Source organism: Pempheris klunzingeri, chromosome 1 (assembly GCF_042242105.1).
Source record: "Pempheris klunzingeri isolate RE-2024b chromosome 1, fPemKlu1.hap1, whole genome shotgun sequence".
In the NCBI taxonomy this organism is placed as follows: Eukaryota; Metazoa; Chordata; class Actinopteri; order Acropomatiformes; family Pempheridae; genus Pempheris; species Pempheris klunzingeri.
The window spans coordinates 3079394-3093984 of record NC_092012.1 but is presented as its reverse complement, the minus strand read 5'-3'; the positions used below and the strand labels follow the sequence as shown (position 1 = coordinate 3093984).

The 14591-nt window shown below is 40.2% G+C and overlaps 1 protein-coding gene across 1 annotated transcript; it reads left to right on the top strand.

The window, feature by feature from the left end:
• Nucleotides 1–761: 761 nt before the first annotated feature.
• Nucleotides 762–2457, top strand: cartl (cocaine- and amphetamine-regulated transcript-like). Its single transcript, XM_070836227.1, has 3 exons — nt 762–926; nt 1421–1498; nt 2350–2457. Exons 1-3 carry the CDS (start codon nt 789–791, stop codon nt 2455–2457), a joined length of 324 nt encoding a protein of 107 aa, XP_070692328.1. The 5' UTR covers nt 762–788.
• Nucleotides 2458–14591: the final 12134 nt, after the last annotated feature.

Here is a 14591-nt window from a genome sequence, read left to right as displayed (position 1 = left end):
CAACTACTGTATTAAAGTGCAGTTTTGCAGACTTGAACATTTAAGTTTCTACTTCTACTACACCAGATTACAGAGATTACACTTTTTGCTCCACTACATTCATTTACTTTGCAGATTCAGAATAATAACACAACATTTAATTGCCAAATCAATTCTAATGTGTTATTACAGGTTGCAGTAAGTTTCTATTGATCCTCAGGAGAGACTCACAAACTACCCAGCACTGAATAAAGTCATTACCTTGAGCTCCATGTTGACCAGCTGGAACATTAAAGTGATAAACATGTTAATGCTTTAACACACTTTTGTATTTTTTATTTATTTTTTATTTATTTATTTATTTTTATATTTTTTGTTTCCTTCCTTTACTACTTTTGATATTGTCATTGTCACTGAGGATATTTGGGGTGTGTGATGTGTTGTGTTATTATGTTATTATACTAATATAAAACTGGGTTACATGTACTGTACAAAAGATGTATGTGATGCAGATATCCCAATAAAAACATGTTAATGCATCGATAAACATTATTCTGCATATTGTTTTGTCATTTTTATGCGACTACAACAAGGATTCATTCACTAGTTGAGAGCAAACAGATGTCAGGGATCCTCCTGCAGTGGCCTCCCGGGCGGGGCTCGGAGTCAATATAAGGAGAAGGTCGGATGCGTGGAGGGAGAACCTCCTGCCGACCTGCCGCGACCTTGTGCTCCTCCTCTAGTCCTGATCTGCTGCCTCCTGCTCCTCCACCTCCTCCTCCTCCTCCTCCTCCTGCAGCAGCAGCACCATGGAGAGCTCCTGGATGCTCCGCGGGCTGCTGTTTGTCGGCCTGCTGTCCGTCCTGTGTTCCGGCCAGGCGTCCCAGGAAGTGTCCGCGGAGGACTTTGGAGTGGACAAACCCGAGCCAGCCGCAGACAGAGACCTGGTGAGTATCTGAGGAGCTCTTCTCTTATCCAGATAATGGATTGTTGCATTTAAGTCTTTGTGCATCACAGGAAGCGAAAAAGAATTTTATGCCCTTTGAGTTTTTGCAGAGTTTGTTGGCTGTGAATGTGCAGCTCTGTGCAAACCCTCTTTTCTTTTATTCAGGTTTATAGAATAAACACATTTCTTTAGTTCAGCCTTATGGGAAACACAAAGGACTTAAAGTATAACTATAACAGACCTGTGCATGCATGTGTAGTCACACTGGGGTTGATTTTGGGTTTTTTTCATGATTGTTGAGAGGATGTCAGACTTTATTCGCCTTATTTTCAGCCCTCCTAAACTCTGTGCAGCCAATCTAAAGAACTTTGGGGGGAAATGTGTGTGTGTGTACTTTCATGTGATCCAGAATGACATCTTGTCTCCTGACACATTCTCCTCAGGTGTAATGGTTTTTCTTCTTCTTGTCTCTGTGGTCCACTGTTTGCCGAGCAGGTAGAGGCTCTGGAGGTTCTGCTGGGCAGGGCGCATAACCGCATTTCCTCCACTGAGAAAAGAGGAAGCATCCCACTGGTAACCTCACTTCATTCACTAGATGTATTCATGCACCTTTACCTTCGCAGTGGAAGAGAATAAATGTTTCAAAAGCACAGTGGAGTTTAACCTACTTTATATATACTGCTGTGCAGCTTATTCTATATTAATATATCACTTCAAACTGTATTTATTGGTAGTATTTTGTGTTAATAATCTGAATTTGTAAAAGTAACTAATAACTTAATGTATCGAATAAAAGAAGTGGAGTTAAAAGTACAATATTTTCCTCACAAATGTAGAAAAGTAACATCAATTGCTAATATTCACCTTAAGATTGTACCAAAGTGTATGAATGTACCCTCCACTGCTGTGCTGTGAGGAAAAGCATAGTGTACTTTGGTTACGCCCGGCCAGTCCTGTGTATTCTGTTCGCCACTGCTGTTTAATTAAAGTAATTAAAAGATAACAAGAAAATGCCAACAAGAGACTTCTGCTCGGTGTAATTACGGACTAATGAAGGTGGCTGCCCGACTCCAATTAGCTGAAAGAGCTTAAGGAACTTAAAAGCCACAAAAACCTTTAAGTCCTCCTGAAATCTGACAGAAGCAGCTAACGAACAGGATTTAATTATTAAATGAAATAATGCTGGGACGTCTCACGCTCATTCTCTTGTGTCAAATAAGTCAAAATAATGAAGAGAAAGTGAAGACAGATAATCAAAGCAGAGGAATGAACAGAGAGGCCTGAGCTGCTGTTTGTCAAGATGAAACCTGCCATCTTTGTCATTTTTGGGGGGATTTTATTTTGACTTCTTACAACTTTATTGCCAAGGATCTGTCTGTCCAGTATGTGAATGACCTCTGTGTCTTTCTCCCCCCCCTCCTCAGTGTGGGATGGGGGACAGGTGTGCCATGAAGTTCGGCCCTCGCATCGGGAAGCTCTGCGACTGCGGCCGAGGAGCCAACTGCAACTCCTACCTGCTCAAGTGCATCTGAAGGGTTTTTAAGCTCCTTCGTCCACACACACAGCATCACGTCTGTGGGGGCCGAACACCCTCTGAAGCCCCAGCGGGCTCCACGGCACCATGGTCACATCTCATTGTCTCTAATTCCATCATTTGTTTCCATTATGCATCGTTGTTGTGTTGGCGGCTGCTGCCGGAGGAGAAGCATGGAGTTTGTGTTGCTGACAGTCCTGGTTATCTGCTGTAGCATGTAAATGGTTCATGTTCAATAAAACACATTTATCACCACATTTGTCTGTTATTTTATTCACTCAGTAATTACTCCCAGTTATGAAGGATGTCCTGGTCTGTCTTCCTGTCATCTGTGCTCCATTTCAGGAATGACACATGTTTAATTGGAAGAATATTTTTGAATTTTGCAGCTGTATATTCACATGAATGAACCCGTGGAATCCTACAATGATTTCTTGACTCCTGTCGGTCTCATAGGAGAGGATAAATAAACAAATAAAAAACAAAAATGCATTAAAAAATGGAGAAAAAAGTCTTTAATACAAAGTTAATGTGATTTGAGGACATGAGCTGGTTTTTGGTTTAACGCTCAACTTAACAAACTATTTATAACATCCTTCTCAGTGCTTCACAGAGTCAGATTAAGACAACACAGGCGAAAAAAACTAGAAAAGACAACAATAAATAATATTTTGCGAGACTAAAAACAGCAACAATAAAATGCTAAAAGTAAATAAAAGGCAATGAAATAAATAAACACAGGGCACGAGAACAGCATAAAAACCTATGATTAAGACTGGAAGACCGTGAACCTGCTGTTTTCCTCTTCTGTGTTTCACGAGGACACGATGATTTCTGACAGAATCTTTATCTACTCCGCCCTGACATACATGACTCACAACATAAAGTGCCATTTACAGTCACATGATTGTTTTCTCTAGTTTAAGGACATAAAAGTCTGTCAGTGATGAAACAACTGACACTTTTTACTGTGCAATAACTCCACGAATCAATATCTCTGAGGAAAGCCATTATGTCTTTCCTCTCTGGTTCCAGACCTCTGGATCACAAATCTTACATCTTTTTCACTATTTCGAACCGTAAAATGAAAACTAAATGACAGTTCAGTCTCACTGTTGTGCAGCTTTATCCAGACTCATTTAAGGCAGAAAGAGAAGAGTGATGATTAATGTAGACATACACAGAGCAGCATTAGCATTCCTTATGAGTTCCTTATGAGTTTGCATGCATCAATCCAACATCCTCCCTCCTTTTGTCTCTGGTTTGGTCTCCACCAACTCCACAAAGACTGAACCGAACAGTAAACGTGCTGTAAAACCAAAACAACAGAGCACGGGAACCAAGGTTGGTGCCCAGGCTGAGCCCATCACAACCATTTATCTATAATGAGGTGAAGCTTTTTAGTAAACAACCAAGATGGCCGTCGCTAATGTGGAACTGGACAGTATATTTTCTGTAAAAGAGAGGTGTGTCTGCTGTATTTCTGACCAGAGGAATGATAACAACCCAGACTAATTGGTCTGGCAACACAACAATGGACTACAAAAGCTGTTTAGAGCCACAGAGACGGTGACATGACTGCAGGCGGCCTCATTGACGAGCTTCTATTTCCAAATTGTTTGATGTCATACTGACGTCATACGTACCTGTAGCTGAATTACAGCACGTCACATAACTCAGCATCATTAGATCCAAATCTAAACTTTAAAAATGATTCTTTTAAGGACAGAAAGCTGATGTCATAGCAGGCATTGTTCTCTCTACGGTTAATGGAAAACACCTGCAGGGTCGTCGCTGAGAGAAGTGAAACCGTACATAAAGTCAAATGTAACACAGTGTGAATCTGGTTTTTAATAAAAAATATGAAAACAAACAAAACCCTGCAGCCGGCATGGAAGCATTTCTGGATTTAAATCCGGGATGCTGCATGAAAATGTTTATCACTTAAGAAAGAGTGTGAATTGTTTCACAAACTGACCTTTCTTAAAGCTTCACAGTCCGTGCACCCCACTGCTGCACACATTTAAACCACAGCTTGTTTTAAGAATAGTTCATTCACAGTGTTTTCGCTGTAGTTCACCACAAACTGTGACGAATGAAAGCAAAGCATCCAACTGTGACAAAACCCACGCTCTAAAGAAGAAGAAGGGAAAAAACAAGCTGAGAAGCAGAGCAGGTCCGGTATGTGGCCTGCAGCCGGCAGATACGTGCTTCTCGTTTGTCCCGGGAGTCTTAATCTGCAGGACCATAAAAGACTGAAGAGCTCATTTAAAGGTCCTTTGGCTCCTTTTGGCTTTGGGGAAAAGATAGGAGGCAAACAGCAGTGTGATGCCTCCCTCGTTCAATGCCTGAAGCAATTCAGCCCGTAATAAAAACAAGTCAATAGTGGATGAAAAGTGTCTTCATTGTTAGATCCTGCTTGGCTCAAGCTTTTTTTTTTTTTCTCTTTTGCCTGATGGAGAAAAGAAGGCAGAGTGATATTACATTCAATAATTCATCCATATTGCTGTGACGAGCACATTCAGTGTACATGACACTCCTCCTGTTCCTGATAATATATGGTGTATAATAGAAGAGCCTCAGCGCTCCCTGCATCTAATGATGGAAAATATATTTATATGGTACATTTATATTTATGTACTTCAGGTGCAAAGACGTGTTGCGTTTCAGTTTAAGGGGAAAAGGCAGCTTCTAATTTAGTTCACAGGGTGTAAAATATATTTTAAAAATGTAATAATGGCCCTGACATACTGTTTAGACTGTATATAAACTATATAAATGAATCTAATTATACAATATATATGAAAACACTATCTTATATTAGAATCAACTGTATTAAAGGAGCACTCCACCAATTTGGCAATACACTCCTATAACGATGTTGGACTCACGATGGACAGTTAAAAAGATACATATCAAAACTGGATGCAGCAGAAACAAAGATGTCGTCCACAACTTCTTCTGTCTCATCAAAAACTGCTGCCTACATTACCCACAAAGCAACGTTGCCTTGTGGGTAATGTTCTGGCAGAGGTTCTGGTTCTGACTTTTAGACACTTTGATGTGTAAAATCAGGGTAGTTTCCCCAACTCCTGACTAAAATCCCAACCCACAGTGTTTATAATCTTTATTTTGTTAAATTGAGTTTGAATTGCAGGATGGTGATGAAGGTGTTGTGTCACAGTAGCAGAAGAAGAGTTGTAAAGTCAGGAAACTGACTCAGCAATGTCAGTTGAAGTTACACAATCTGTTCATTTTCTCTGAGGTTTGCTAACATGAGCTAACACCAGTCATACCAGACCAAACTAGGCTGAGGCTGAGCGCTATGTAGTGTTTTTTCATTGTTTAACCTTAATGCTGGAAGTAACTTTAGACATTTTGGCACAAATCTTTTCACATATTTCAGTAATCCCCTGAAACACATACTGTATTTTATCCATTGATTTCTCCTCTCTAAATCAGCCCCGCAAAGTTTCCGTCTATTGTATTTTATTTTACAAATTCAATGTAGTCAAACAAAATGGACAATGGACAAAATGGACAACGTGGCTCGCCCGAGCTCTCTGCTTTCATTGCCTGCCGAAAGCCACAAAGAGCTCCTGTGTTTGTACCAACAGCTGCCGCAGAAAGCAGAAAGCTCCGGTTAGGCTGCTGAAACAGGCCGTTGTTTCCAGGACACACTCAGGTAATGTGACCCAGCTGCAAGGATAATGTACTAAACTAGAGGCCTGATGTAAACCTGTGTGACCAACAGATCAAAATCACTCCTGCATGTTCTCTTACAGTTGGGCCATTTGTCCAAAGAATCATATTTGCAGGAGGAAGAACAAGAAAAAGCTAAAAAAAAAAGGGACAGTGATGGAGCATGGGAGAAAACAACGCCAAGCTTGTTTGGTTGTTTGGCTACAGATTTGAAAGGGTTTAAAACTGATCCTGAATTGGCCGCCTTCTCCCCAGACAGCGAGATGAGGTTTTATATCTATGAATGAATTTACGGCGGTGGCTGAAACAAAGCTAGAAAACTTTTTAGTTGATAATAGCTTACGTGAGCTGCATTTATCGTGCAAAGCAAACAAGATCAAGACCTTTACGTCAAAAGGTGATGGTGCTCATGGGAAATGGAGTCTTCATTTCATAAAACATTACTGCTTTTGCCCACAGGGGGCGCCAAAATCAACTCAAAACTAAAAAAGTTCCTTAAAGTTGCTTTAATCTGAAGAACATAATGGAAGTTAAATGATGAAACTTTCTTGACTACACTGAATACTGAGCTTTTACAGATGCTGCTGAATATTCAGATTTCAGGGAATCTTCCTGATCTCCTTCCAGGTGAATATTGATTATTGGAGGTTTGTTCCAGACAAGCAGCACCTTTTTATGCTTCCCAAGAGATACATAGAGATGTAGAGATGTATGGGGCAATTACTGCTACACACTTCACACAGTCACACAGACAGAGAGAGTGATTTGCCCAGAGGTAATGTGTGGAGGGCCAGCTGTTAACCTTTGACCCTGTGATAAAATGGAGCTGTGTATGACTGATGCTCCCCGTTGTTGCCCTCCAGTCCGACTGCATTTCTTCACCCTTACTGTGGACGGGGGTATTTGGTGAATCCCAAAATGAGCTGCACATTCATGTTCGCAGGATGATCTAACTCTCTCACCTGACGATGAACGAGCAGCGAGCTGTGTGAGTTTATTCAAAAGGAAACTTCATCTCTTCGTTTGATTGACAAAGATTTGATCGTGCTAACTAAGGTGTATTTTATAGACGGATGCACGGGAAAACAGACAATAAAGAACAACTGTGTTGGCTTCTTCTTCTCATGTACGGCAAATGTAACACAGCTTTAACTGATTCTTTTTTAACCATCAGGGGTCAGTGGATCAAGCTTTAAATACAACTCTGACATGTTATTACGTAATAAAGTTGATAAGGCAACACTAACATTGGGTTGGAGTCATGTTTGTGTCCATCTGATGAATGTAAATCCAATTCTCACCCCCCATTTTACCAGTTTTCTTTTGTCTCTACCAACTCCAGAGGGAAATATCTATTTTTTTTAAAAATTATTTTATATAGGACCTCTATTTTCTATATTTTATTTGTTATATTGATATTTATCTTGGCTTAAAACGGGACCTGAGAACATAATTTCGTACCTCCCCATGTGTGAACACGTGTTGGTATGACAAATAAAGTTCCTTGAATCCTTGAATCCTTGAATCCTTGGTTGTTCAGCTGCTGAATGCTCCTCTATGGTCGCCAGCTTGTCTCTAACTATGTGTGTCTGCCGTTTGGTGCAGCGAAGGTCGTGCACAGTGGAGTTATTGGAGCTTTTTGGTGAGAACAGCTGCAGCTGCAGAGTGAATCGAAACAGTAAAGCTGCAACTGTAAAAAAAAAACAATGAGCTGAAAGGTGCTAAAACCCTCCACGAAGCTGGGAGGAGCTGCAGAGTCAGGTGATTAACATTAAAACACTGATTAGTGCAGCTTAAAGTTAGCCTCAGTTAATTGGAGCAAGCTGGAGAGACTAACTCACCTGATATTGTGATTACAGTGCTTTACAACAGTGGCATTCTTTGTGGGATCCCATATAATGTTCTGTGCACAGAATGGTTTAATTACAGCGAGGCACCAATTACCACACGCTGCGATAAGGTTTTCCTTTTGTTAATGTCGTAAAGGGATTAGTGATGCACCAGTGAGCCAAACTAATTATTTTACTTACCATGTTGTTAGATTATATCTCCCCAGTGAAAGGAGTTATGTGGAGCACACTGTAGTGATTGTAATAACTCAAGGGGCCCCAACATTTTTATTAATTTAGACATTCTGTCGTTCACGTTTTGGTGACTGGGGAGGAAGAGGAAAATGAGGAATCTGCTTAGAGATGAGTGGAAACGATGTCCTTGGTTCCACGGATGGTGTTTCTGTTTAGATTCAAGATGGACCTTTATTCATCCAACCAAGGGGAAATTAGCATATACACAGAAAACAATACACAGAAAACATTTACAGTGAAAGAAAAAGGAATTTAAGAAAATTAAAATGTGAAGAATTTGTTGGTTGCTTTGAATAAAGCAGAAAATATCAGCTGCTTTTCTGAACCTGGGGTTCCTCATCTGACTTTAAGAATCAGGAAACAGGTTCATTACTCACCGAACCTAAAACATTTGTAAAATGTTGAGCTTGTAAATCATATTTAAAGGGAACTCCTGTATTTTTAAACCAGGGCCCTTTTATTACATACAGGGGTTCTCGATGTCTGGTAGGTGTAAAACGTTTTTGAATTGGTCCAGCAGATCCACTAAAAGAGCTTGTTTGATCCACTGACAGGCTCAGAGTGTTATTCTAAGTGTGTGACAGCATCATGGAAAGGATCCCTACAGAGAGAGACCTGGAAGATCCTTTTGGTTTAACCACAAATTACACTACTCACTAAAAGTTAGGGATATTCAGCTTTCAGGTGAAATTTCAGGATGAACCTAAAATGCATTCTAACCTTTCCAGGTGAACTTAATGTGACCTTCTCTAAACCTTTGAATGCACATGTCCAACTGTTCAGTGTCTCAGTACTTTCTGCACCAGCTGCTGTTCTCTAACAAGAAGCTTAACAGCAACATTCACAACAGGTTTGATCCATGAATCCACCAATACATTTCCTGCTTCAGTTAGAATTGGTATTTAAACAGTCCTCCTCATCCTGCTGTTCACATTCTGACATCATGAGACCAAGACGACACCTAACAGTTGATCAGCAGCACCTCAACACTGGAGGCTTCAAACAGGAAGTCCTCAGACGGAGGTGTTCACTGAGCTTAGAGGGTCACAGAGTGTCATCAGGAGGTTGGAACAGAGATACAGAGACTGGAAGAGTCACAGAAAGGAGAGGAGTGGACGTCCTTTGGCCACGTCCCAATTTACTGAGACACTGAAAATGTTTTGTTGTGGTATACCTACCACTGTTGGTAGATTTTCTTTCAGTAAACTGTTTAAGATGAATAAAATCACCAGTGCATGCTTCTACTTAAACGTCCTACTTTCATGATATAATATCACTGTAGCATTCACTGTTTACATTTTCCATATATTTCACCTGAAAGTCTAATATCCCTTTTAGTATATTACTTTTAGTGAGTAGTGTATGTTGCTCTCTATGTTGTCCAACACGTCGAACGGCACGGTTGCCCCAAAGCCTGTTCATAGCTGCAGGGTGAAGGAATCTGCTGGACCAATTCCAAATCTTTTTTTTTTTTTTATCTACTTGTCATTTCAAAGCCAAAATAAAAATAGGGCTCAGGTCTAAAAACACCAGAGTTATCCTTTAATGCTCCAAAACTACCAGCGACTCCATTCAGATTCTGTGAGCTACAGTACGATGCTTATGAAAGGGATCCATCATGCATATCTCTGGGCGAAATGTGTAATTGGGTTCTGTATATTCAATATGAATGGTTTCAGTGTTGAGCTCACACAGTGGCATAAACGGAAATCCATTAAGCTGAGATGTAATTCAAACCCAACTCAAGGCGTCTAACCTTCATTTTCATTTTTTGATCTCACCGAACACATTTTGGTTGTGTGTGTTTATGGACACACACACACACACACACACACACACACACACACACACACACACACAACATCAGAGCTGAACAGAACAGGAACGGAGACGCAATTACCCCAAGTTGCGAAGTGCACTGCTCAGAGTGCAAATCATTTTATGGTGATGCCAATAAGCTGCTAAGGAAGGAAAACACAATCTCCGTCAGCCACCAGCATCGTGGATTCCTCCAGACTCGGTTACTTAACAGAATATAGCAATAAAAAGGACACAAATAGCTGCCTGGTGTGACTGACTCACTGCAGAGGCACTGAGCAGTCAAAAGTTCACCAAAAACACACATATTGTTCTCACTGAAGCATTCGTGGTGTGCAGTCAAGCTGATCATTTGTTTTGTGATGCTCACAGTTTTGAAAATTAAAATGAAAATGATTTATCTTGTTTTTCCAGGAACAACGTTCCCGGATAATCAGCCGTCAACTGGAGCGACTTCCTACCAAAAGACACAGCGGCAGTGGAAGCTGTTTATTGAGACGCCTGTGAATTATCCAGAGTAATAAGGGCACGTAAAAGAGCCAGGAAAAGAATTCCATTCAGCTCCGTTATATTAGAAATCTAATCTAAATTACAAAAGAAATCACATTTGAATAGTTGCAGGCTCTTGCAATATCATTCTGCAATAAGATAAAACAGATAACAACAGACTAAATACAATTATAGAAAGAAATAAGGAAATTAAGGATCAAGTTTCGCTGTTCAAAGAGTCTCTGCATGGCTGTAATTAGCTGAATGCTAATATTAGAGTTACTAATTCACACTAAAGCAAAGTAGAGGCTGATCTGAATGTGATACTCAGCAGTGCTTCATTAGTTTTGCAGGTATTTGGTCATTAACCTCAGACAAATTATGTCTAATTATCACAATCAAAACAAGAAAGGTACCAAATTTTGCCTAAATCCATCCAATAACGGTTGAGATATCTGACCACAGACCAACACTGCCGTCCATGGATCTTAGAAACAGCAGTTCACAGTCACACAGCTGCTGTCAGTTAAAGCTGGTTAGACCTTCTGCTGCAGGTTGAAGGTGGAATCAGTTAGACTGGGAATAACTGAGGTCATTAAAAACAATATATATATATATAGATATATATATCAGATTAGCCAGGGAATGATTCTGGGGATCTAAACATGTCTGCTGACAGGAAAATAACACCTAACCACACTTTTAAATCACTTTTTCAAGACACATTTCAGTTTATATTCATCCTTACTGGACTGCCTGGCTTCTCCTGGACACGTGCAGACTTCACTTTATGATTTTGTCACTATTTAGAAATCATGGAGGCTTGAGAAGCCACTGCCTGCAGGCTTTTTCCCGACAAAAAGAAAAAAAAGAAACCAAACTAAATCTAATTAAACTGGGCTTCACAGTAGAAGTCCTCTGATTCAGGTACTGCATGCTGTGGCATTGTGCTTGCTGCCAGAAGATGGTACTGTTCCTTCACAAATATCCAGTGAGACCTGCGTCTGATCCTGTTGTGTGCTGCCTCTGGTGCTGCCGGTTTCCCTTCTAATCGTCTAATCAGAGGCTGATTGTCAACCGGAGCGTCAGGTCAAGCAGCACTGAGATCCAGGAAGAGGCGGGAGCTTCTTCACTTCAAACAGACTTCACTAATTGGTTTTTACTCACTGGGAAATTTGAATTTGTCAGTTCCTTGAAGTCCTAATTTTGTAATTGTAGAAATTTGCCTCTTATGCCACGACTGGTTGTGTTTAAAGTGACTTTCCTGTCAGTCTTTATACTTTACGTGTTCTCTGAACTTCCAGGGAGGCGGAAAATGTGACAATTTGGAAGTAATAAATGAAAAGGACAGATCATATGGTATAAGGCCAATACTGCCTGTTTCACTACTCAACTACTGGAGGACCAAGTCAACAATTTAAAACTGAGAAAATAATCGTATGATATCACATCACGTGACGTTCGTCAGATGGAGAGATCAGACAAAAGGGAAATATGAACATCAACAAAGACATTGTTCCAGAAGTGTGACTGACTGAAAAACCAACTACTGACTACATAGTTTGGTGTCTAAATAACTGATAGGTGAAAGAACACAGGAGTTGCTGCCTAAATCAGTCAGTTTGACCATGTTACTGTGTGACTTTGGTGTTTTAAAGGGTTAGTTTTGTCACACAAAGTCCCACCTTCTGTGAGGTAAAATGACTGTTTTAGTGAATGTAGTCTGGTGTGTGTGTGTGCAGAGAGCCATATAACGGCTGTTTGTGGTTAAACCTAAAGGATCTTCCAGGTCTCTCTCAGCAGGGATCCTTTTCATAATGTTAGAATAACAATCTGAGCCTGTCAGTGGCAAAAACCGGCACTTTTACTTGATGTACTTTGACAGATGCAGTTGCCCCCGAAGGATTTAGTTTTAGCCACGACAGCCTGATTCACAGCTGCTGGCCGAGTCCGTCTACTGGACCAATTCTAAAACTTCTTGTCCTCATTAGACCCCAAAATAGGGGGCGCTGGTTTAAAAATACCTGAGTTCTGGTTTAATATCACATCACAATCTGTAACATGTGAGAAAAAAGGTCCTTTTATACCTTTACATAGAATATCACAGAGCCAAACATTACTAATCATCATCCTGGAGTCAAATAAGATGATAATGGCTTGTATAATAGACTCATTTTCAACAATATTGGAATTTTAACAATAATTGACAGTACTGACTTTTATCTACATGAATATTTATCCTTGTTTCTTCCCCTTAAAGGGGAGTTCTTCCTGCCACTGTGGGGATTCTTGAATCCTTAATGTTGAATTCCTGAATCGTCGGGTCTCTCTCTTAATTAAAGAGATAACGCTGTTATGAATTGGCGCTACATAAATAAAGATTGATTGACTGTCTGCATGTTTACACTGACCACATATTTCTGACTATATTAACTAACTGAAGATGAAAGCAACATTTGGAGGGTGAGAAAACATTCCCACCACCACCAGCTGTGGAGCTTTCTATCACGTCATGTGATCTTCATCAGCAGACGTAGTTGGTCCAGTTGTCATGTCATGTCATGAGTACTTTGCTTTACAAAATGGACGTTTAAACGTCTGACTCTGCAGAAGTAGACCATCTGATATGACCGAAAGCTCCAGCAGTGAGATTGTTTTCCCTAGAAATAGTTTTTAAAGAAGTACAGTTTGGATTTTCACGTAAATGTCAAAACTAAGCTTCCTGTTAATGTCACGATGATGAGCTGGTGATTATGACAACAGCCGTGAAGCCTTAAAGGAGAGGAAAGCTTCAAAAGCCACTTTGACATTTCACAAATGCATTTTCATGTAACGAGCAGCACTTATCATCACTTCCTGCCATCAAGTGTCCTTTTCACTACTAACATGTGTCCCTTAAATGTTTTGTTCTGATTTCAACTACAGTACGTGTGTAGAAAGTGTTTGTTTTTTTTGTTCTGTGTGTTTCCCATGAAGCTGTCGTGTTGTTCCAGACATGGGTGATGTTTCATCAGTCCACGTCAGGACGTTAAAGCTGGTCACTACTGACCTTCGGGCCTGAAGTGATTTCCCTCACTGAGACATTACTCTGGTGTGTTTGTCACACAGAGACATGTTACATTGGCCCAGCAGCAAAGACAGAGAACCTCCGTGACTAATGTGAGTCATTACAACAACTCTAATAACAGCTGCTCTCCAGGATCAATTATTTAGGAGGTGTAATTGGTTTTGGATGCTTGTTGGACAGCAGCTTTATCTGCTTTTACATGTCAGTCCAAAAGAAAGGAGGAATATATGGAAACTCACCGCTGATGTTAGGAGATAATGTGAAAAATGGACTGCTGAAGCATCCTACTGTCCTGTCACATGTTTCATAGCTGGTGTGTCACATGACCACATCAGCTGCTTAGATCCACCAGGAAAACTTTCCACAATGAAAAGTGTTTTATCGGCATCTTTGAGCGAGAGGAACGAGCCAAGAGTGGAGAAGTGAACTTCTCGCTATGTTTGTAGAAGCGTTTCCATTATCAGGATTCAGAAGTGAGCGTCAGCACATTTCTCTGTGTCTCGTGAGCTGGAGATTACAGTTTGAAAGGAGACACTTTAGCCATATAGAAAGAGGGATTTCTCCTCAGTGGAAATATAACTCCTCACATTTACTCATCACTTTACATCTGTTGCAAAAAAAAAAAAAAAAGCTGACTGCATGATTCTGTAAAGGACATTTTCTATACTTGCTGCTCATATTAACAGTAACCACAACCCCCTTAACTATTGTCCTCATCTGTCCATGGCCTCTGGGAAGACAAAGCCCTCCAAAACTGTTAAAATCTGTTTTATGATATGAGAAACACTACAATCAAGATGATTAAATCTTTTTACTTTGCACATCACATTCAGTTTGCACGTACTGTTTATAGTGTATATTACACTTTGTTTTTACTTTTTTACCTGCAATATTTTGTACATTTTTATTTTTATTTTGCTTATTTATTTGTTTGTATTCATGGTGGTGGTCACTTTTACTTCTTTACTATTG

Coding starts and splice junctions, on each gene's coding strand:
- cartl (XM_070836227.1), top strand. CDS start 789: ATGGAGAGCTCCTGGATGCTCCGCGGGCTGCTGTTTGTCGGCCTGCTG. Junction 927..1,420: donor CAGCCGCAGACAGAGACCTG/GTGAGTATCTGA, acceptor TTTGCCGAGCAG/GTAGAGGCTCTGGAGGTTCT. Junction 1,499..2,349: donor AAAGAGGAAGCATCCCACTG/GTAACCTCACTT, acceptor CCCCCTCCTCAG/TGTGGGATGGGGGACAGGTG.